General features: G+C 42.9%; 1 protein-coding gene across 4 annotated transcripts in view; it reads left to right on the top strand.

Annotated features, from left to right (window-relative positions):
• Nucleotides 1–6,763, top strand: part of nkx2.5 (NK2 homeobox 5) — an 8,270-nt gene extending 1,507 nt beyond the window's left edge. The window contains exons 2-4 of one of the 4 annotated variants that reach the window (XM_084041260.1): nt 4,205–4,521; nt 5,544–5,787; nt 6,325–6,763. In XM_084041260.1, coding sequence (XP_083897386.1) covers nt 4,290–4,521; nt 5,544–5,787; nt 6,325–6,733 — 885 coding nt within the window. In that variant the 5' untranslated portion in view covers nt 4,205–4,289 and the 3' untranslated portion in view covers nt 6,734–6,763. Of the gene's footprint in view, nt 1–4,082; nt 4,522–5,543; nt 5,788–6,324 lie in introns of those variants that run through there. The other 3 variants (XM_084041261.1, XM_084041259.1, XM_084041262.1) reach the window with 3 other exon arrangements.
• The last annotated feature ends 466 nt before the right edge of the window (nt 6,764–7,229 follow it).

The raw sequence follows: 7,229 nt of genomic DNA, 5'->3' as shown, positions 1-7,229 counted from the left end.
CAAATGTAGGCTGGGCAACACACATTACAATATTCTATATTTTGAGACATCAACTACTTTTGGGGCTGATGAAAACGAACAAACTAACTTTTACAATAATTAAAACCTCATTAGCTATCTCTTGTGTGTATCGCATCTAAACGTTTAGCTAATTCGTTCTAATTAATGTAATGAGCCCATTCGCTTCTAATTAGTCTAATTAGCTAAAAGCAAGACAAAGCCCGGGGGGGGGGGCAGAAGATGTCCGACATTCATAAAGCGCCACCACCTTGCGCCTTCTCGCGCCACACCAGTAGCCCTAAAACATTTGTTTTCTTCTCTCATTTGATATCACGCGCACGCACACTACACTATCCTCCCTCTCTCTCAGTGGTGGACATGCCAATGGAAAAGGGGCTAAGCTATGCAGCCTACATTTACTTGAGTAGCCTACAGTAGGCTATACTTGAGTACTTTTTTTGGGGGTATTTGTTGTTGTTTTGCAAGCTTTTACTCTTTGACCCCAGATTTGACCCCACTAGTCATTTGAATATTTTTACAGCAATGCATTGATATTAAAAAGAAAATGTAGGCTATATATATACACACACGCGCGCGCGCAGAAAGTAAATATTCAATAACTTAAGCGAGAGAGGGAGAGAGGGGGGCTCTCTCTCTCTCTCTCTCTCTCTCTCTCTCTCTCTCTCTCTCTCTCTCTCTCTCTCTCTCTCTCTCCCTCTCTCTCTCTCTCTCTCTCTCTCTCTGCTCTCTGAGGCCCATGCACTCCGACACGCTATAGCCTCAGAATATCCTCACCCATGCAGCGGAAGTTTTTCAGCAGCTTATCTGTGTCTTTATCTGAGCTGGAGATGTGCTGCAGAGAGACGGGTCAAAGGCTGATGCATCCCAACGGATCTGGGATGGGAAACACATGCCGGTGGAGACCTGTCATGTTCAATTTACACTTGACTTGACAAGAAGAAGTGAGTGGGCTACTGTCCTGCGGAATTGATGTGGTTGCAACAGGCAATTTGCAGGCCAAAACCAAGAATTATGAAAACTTTATGATGGGGTGGTTTAACCAAACTGGCAGTGGCATATTGAGCTTAGACCCAGATAAAATTAGACCCTCCAGAAAATGTGATTATCCAATAGCATAATTTATCGCATAATCAGCCAAATGGCTATAATCGCAAATACAATCAGTATATGCTTATTGCCTATAGCAGTGATTCTCAAAGTGGGGTCCGGGAACCGGTCCTTGAGGAGGTTCCAGGGGGTCCCCAACTAAATTAGTTATAGTATCAAAATAACTTTAACCATCTAACCCTATATAGCCTACCGTATAGCCAAGTTTACAACCTAAGACGGTGTGAGCTTTAGCTTGTTAGGTCTGCTATTTTCAACCAATTTGGAATTATTTTCGGGGAAAAAGATGTATAACACCACAAATCTTGGATGGGGTCCCTGGCACAAAATCTCTTCAAATGGGGGTCCGCGGCCATGAAAATGTATTTGACATGACATGAAATTAGAGGTAGGGCAGAAGTAGGCCTAAAGAAGCTTATAACGCATGGATTCAGCCTATTTGACAAACACAGAGTCATAGAGTCAAACAAACCTCATGGACAGGAAAGGACCGATGGAAATCAACCACGAACAAAACATTTTCCATGCCGTATGCCTCCCCCGGTAATGGTTTACTTTATTTCACCAATTATTGCAGCACGAGAAAGGCCAGTGTTGACTCTCACTGCGCCCGAAAATGACTCGGGCAGCCATTCATCAGCTCGTGAGGCGCGCAAATAGTCTTTAAAAGTATAAACACCGTGGCTGGGTCGGAGACAGGGGGACCCATTTACCCCGTGGCTGCTGCTAAACGCTGGAGATAAAACAAACGATAATACTGTCTGTCTCCTGTCACCGTCTCCACATGGCTTTGCTAATAGGCAGCGGTGGACAAAGTAGCCTAGTAGTTGAGTCAAAGTATATAGCCTCCCAGATACGATACTCCTATACATTTTTACTCCATGAAGTGAAAGTTGCCCAGTCATATTTGTACTTAAAGTAATAATAGCCTACATATTAAAAAGTCATATGCTTAAAAAAAAAGACTTGGGTATTCAAAAAAGTAGCCAACACATTTTCAAAGGCAACATTTGGTTTGTTTTTTTCCCAGATAGATAATAATAGTGAAAATAGCCAATCTACAAGCTCACAATGCATTGCATTGTATTGTAGATCTGCTGGTAATTGAAATATGGCTTAGGTGGTTAATTAATGTACTTTTTCCCTTCCTAGAAATGTGGAGTCAAAAGTACAATATTTGTCTTTAAAATGTTTAGGAGTGAAAGTCACAAGTATCCAAAAATACAAATACTAAATGTAAAAAGGTACAGATACTCACAAAGGCTATACTTAAGTAGGCCTACTTGGGTAAATCATTTACTGCCCACCAATAGTTCTAATGTGCATGCGTTTGGAGCGCAGCGCGCTGGAGAGACAACGTTACGCGCACATACTTCTCCCATTTTAACTGTCCCACGAAATTATTGTTTGTCATATATTATGCAAAAGAATATAAATAAACTGATCAATTCGACCTGGCACGTTTTCGGTGCAATTAAAACACGTGCTATTATTAAATACTAATGTGTGTCACACATGCGACACTTGAAATCCATGGCCTACAGCGTGGGTGGGAAGGTGCAGGTTTGTTGTCATCTGTTATCACGTCCAGATAAGGCGGCCAGTGGCTCCAGGATCTCTTGGAGGCAGACAGACAGACAGACAGACAGGACAGGACAGAGGAGTGTGTTGCCTCTGGTTTCAGGTTCCGTGTCCGGGGACCAGCCTGGTGTCTACACCACCAGTCCCCTGGGCCCTGGCGCTGGTCTGAACCATTTCCCCCCGGATTAAACTATTAGGACCAATTCACATGACATCCCCAAAACAAAATTATGCCAACACCTCTTTCTCTCGCGCGCACGCACGCGCGCGCGCACACACACACACACACACACACACACACACACACACACACACACACACACACACACACACACACAGATGAGTGCTCCTCTAGTCTAGAGCAATAATAATTCAATAAATATAGGCCTATGGCATTACTATCTATGCTCTCCTTCATGATTTACGAAATTCAATGTCTCGTTTAAATTTACAGATCACTGCTTTCCGAAGACAGGCCATCTCCCATGTCATTGTCTCCGCCAGGCCGAAGGCATGGCCGAGACTATGTTTTGCACCCTGTCCCTGTCTGTCCGTCCGTCACTGAGTGTGTCTGTGACCAGCTAATCTCCAGCACGGTTGGGCTGTTAGCAGCGAAACTGTGCACACACACTCCTTGGATGCCAGAGCAGAACCTCTGTCCCGAATTGTTCAGTTTGGCCTGTTATAGCGCCACCAGGAGGCCGATTTTTGCAAAACACATTTGTTGACAGGCAGCACTCCTACAGATTTTGTCCAAACATCATGCAAATCGGTACACAATATCAATATCTCTATAGTTATTAAGTGAAACTGGTCTATCAGATTTTTCATATTCCATCCTAATTGGCTAAGGCTTCCAAAGTTTCCAGGAGTGCTCCATTTTGAACAAAATGCCTCAAATTATGAACACAGCATGCAAAACTTTGCACGCACATTCACAAATTCCACCCTTTTTACATTGCCCTATTATAGCACCACCAGGAGGACGATTTCTGTCCAAACATCATGCAAATCAGTACACATTATCTCTATGGTCATGTGATCAAGATGGATCTGTCCAATTCTTCATATTCCATCAACATCATGGCCCACAATAACCTACCTGACCTGGTGGAGACCTGTGCTCCGAGGAGAACTTTTTCTAGTTTGTTCTCTGGTGTTGTTGTTCAAATTGTGCATCATGACTAACTCCAATTAACACTTACACTGCTTACAAGCTTTATACGAGGCATCGTTTACGTCACTTGAAATGGGAGTCCCAGCCCCTGCAGCCCCCCCCCCCCCCTCTCCACCTCTATGCGTCACGGCGAAGGGGAAGGGAGACCAAGACAAAAAGTTAGTGGGACAGTTGACATTCAAAATGCACACTTCACTCCCTCAAGAGCATTCTAGTAGAACAAACTAATAACAAACTTGAGCTGCAGTAAGTCTCTGAGGCGTCTATCTGCCGCTTCCATATGACAGCTTAATAGGTGTGTGTGCCAATGTTTCCCAGCCTCAGCAGCACGTCCACTCCCTTCTCCGTAAAGGATATATTAAACTTGGAACAGAGTCATCATGACGACTTGGTTTCTCTGGACATGCCTCCTCCTCCCCGGATGGACTGCGCTCCTCTGCCGACCTCCTCCTGCATGCTGGCCCGCCTGAAGCAGGAGCCGCTCCGGGAGGTGCTGCCCGGAGCCTCGCTGTTTGGAGACGACCTCCACGAAGCCAAAGCCAGGAGTTTTATGGCCTTTTATGGAAAACCCTTCGTCGACATGGACATAGTAAAAGATGGGAAACCCGACTGCTTTGATGCAAAGCACAGGAAAGGTGAGTTGGTGATAGTAATATACAAAAATGTATTTGACCCTATAATTAGGCCTAGAATTGAGCAAAGAGCTCTACAGCGAAAGTACTTAAAATATAAGTCTATTTTCCCTGGGGATATTGAAGTAATCATATGCAGCCTATATAATGTAGCCTATATTAGGCCTCGCAACTGTACAAACATATTTTTGTTTTGTTTTAATTACTCGTTTATATGATTTTTCTTTCATAGTATTGCATATTTGTCTGTCATTAAATGTCTCGATGAATTGAATACACAGGACTCCAATGGAAACAAGCCATATAGTGCTTTCTTGGGTTCAATTCTTTTTTAGCATCCCTTTAGAACTGTAGCTACTTTCTGTGCTTTTTTTTGCAAACTGTTAATAAAGTATTCAATCAATCAATGAATCAATCAAACACACGGGTATTATCAAATATAACCGTTGACAGATAAAACACCAAATAGGCCATTGCATTGGCCGTAATAACATTTCCCAGTAAACAGGTTTATCTGTGCCTCTTTAGGTTTTAATTGTCATTGTTGCGTAGTCGACGTATACCTTGTAAATAACTTTGTTTAGAAGTTATTTACCCCCCGGGCCCCTACCGTACTCTGTACATATAGTGCTTTACATTTGTGATGATATAGATTTTTGGTGTTATTTTTATGTTATGTTGATGAATTGAATATATAGGACGAGGACCTCAAGTCCACTAAAGGACTTTTTTGTGTGTAAAGCCTTTTAGACTAAGTGTATACTATGACTGTACTCGTGCTGTATGCATTCTGTCTAATAAAATATTCAATCAACCAATCAATCAATCAATCAATCAATCAATCAATCAATCAATCAATCAATCAATCAATCAGAAAGGTGTTATATAGGCCAATATTAGCTTAAAGGTAGGCCTACAAATATTAGCCCATATTAGACTGCATGCATAATCGCTAAATTAGGATAAATAAAACATGCATGTTCTTACTTCTTAAAAATAATATAATTGTTTTCTTCCTCTTTTAGAGGAAGACTTCATAGCTCCGAGCCAGACCGTGGACGACCTGCTGAAAGCGGAGGATCCGGACCAGCGAGCCAAGCCCTGCAGGAAACGCAGGAGGCCCAGGGTCCTGTTCTCTCAGGCCCAGGTCTACGAGCTGGAGCGACGCTTCAAGCAGCAGCGCTACCTGTCCGCCCCGGAGAGGGACCACCTGGCCGGGGTCCTCAAGCTCACCCCCACCCAGGTCAAGATCTGGTTCCAGAACCGCAGGTATATAGGCCTATTATATTACCAACCCAGTTACAGTGGTGGGAAAAGTAGCCTATACTTATTTTTTTTTTACTTAAGTAAAAGTATCAATACTGCAATGTAGAAATATACTCTGTTACAAGTAAAAAGTCCTTGAGTAAAAAATACAAAAGTATTGATATCAAAATGTACTTAAAGTACACTACGAAGTGCTCATTATGCAGAAATTGAATGTCCTATATCACAAGTTTTCAAATGTATAAAAATCTTTTGAAAATAGCCGATCTACAAGCTCACAATGTTGCACAATGCAGAGAGAGAGCTTTTTTCAAATGGCCGAAATGTATACAGGGCTGAAGTGGTTAATGTATGTTTTGTAACAATAATCAAAGTCTACAAAGTAACTAAAGTTTTCAAATAATTGTAGTGGAGTAAAAAGTATAACATTTGCCTCTGAGATGTGTATAGTGGAGTAGAAATAAAAGTAGGCTACTGAAAATTGGAAAATTGAAAAAAATGTACTTGAGTAAATGTACTTTTTTCCACCACCGATGGCAGGTACAAGTGCAAGCGCCAGCGGCAGGACCAGAGCCTGGAGATGGTGGGCCTGCCCGTCGGTCCGCCCAGACGCATCTCCGTGCCGGTGCTGGTGCGGGACGGCAAGCCGTGCCTGGAGGGGGGGTCCGCGGCCTACAACACGTCCTACAACATGGGCATCAATCACCATCACTTCGCCTACAACGGCTACCCGGCCTTCAGCACCAACTACCCCAGCGGTCCGGCCTGCAGCACGAACTATGCGTGTAGTTACCCCACGGCAGCCACCATGCAGACCATTCAAGGGTCTTCTTCCAGCAATGGGAATTACATGAACTTCGGGGGACTGGGTGGGGACCTCAATAATGTCCCAAACACGTTTTCCACCGGGAATGGAGTGTCTTCGTTACATGGCATTAGGACGTGGTGAATATAGGCTGGTAACAGGATAGGTGGGCACTATAGGGACATCTGAGCACCTCGATGTAAAATTGGCTATTTGTAAAAAAAAAAAAAAAAATCATGCATATTTTTTGCCAATAATTTGATGACCAGCGGACCGGTATAGGCAGCGGTTCCGACACAAAGGAGTCTCCTATACCGGAACCGCTGCCCGGGCTGCCGCAGTCATAACATTATTGGCTTATATGCGACAAAACAAAACAAAAATCCATGAATTCAAGTCTCCATGGGGTGACAAAAAAAAAGGTCATTTTGGGGGTGAACTAACCTTTTAAGTAATGTAAAGTAGCCTATGATGATGTGCTGTACATCATTATCATTTATCAGACTTAATTTTATCCTTCAACTTCTTGTTTATGCTCCAAAATGACTGGATATACAGGTTTTGTAGCAATTGTAGAAATATTAGACCTTAATTGTCGAATGTTTAAGCATGTTCTAATCATGTATACTTTACTTGACTT

Source organism: Gymnoscopelus microlampas (assembly GCF_963454915.1).
Source record: "Gymnoscopelus microlampas genome assembly, chromosome: 18".
Classification (NCBI taxonomy): Eukaryota; Metazoa; Chordata; class Actinopteri; order Myctophiformes; family Myctophidae; genus Gymnoscopelus; species Gymnoscopelus microlampas.
Note: the sequence above shows the minus strand (reverse complement) of the source record. Positions and strands in the feature narration are given on the sequence as shown.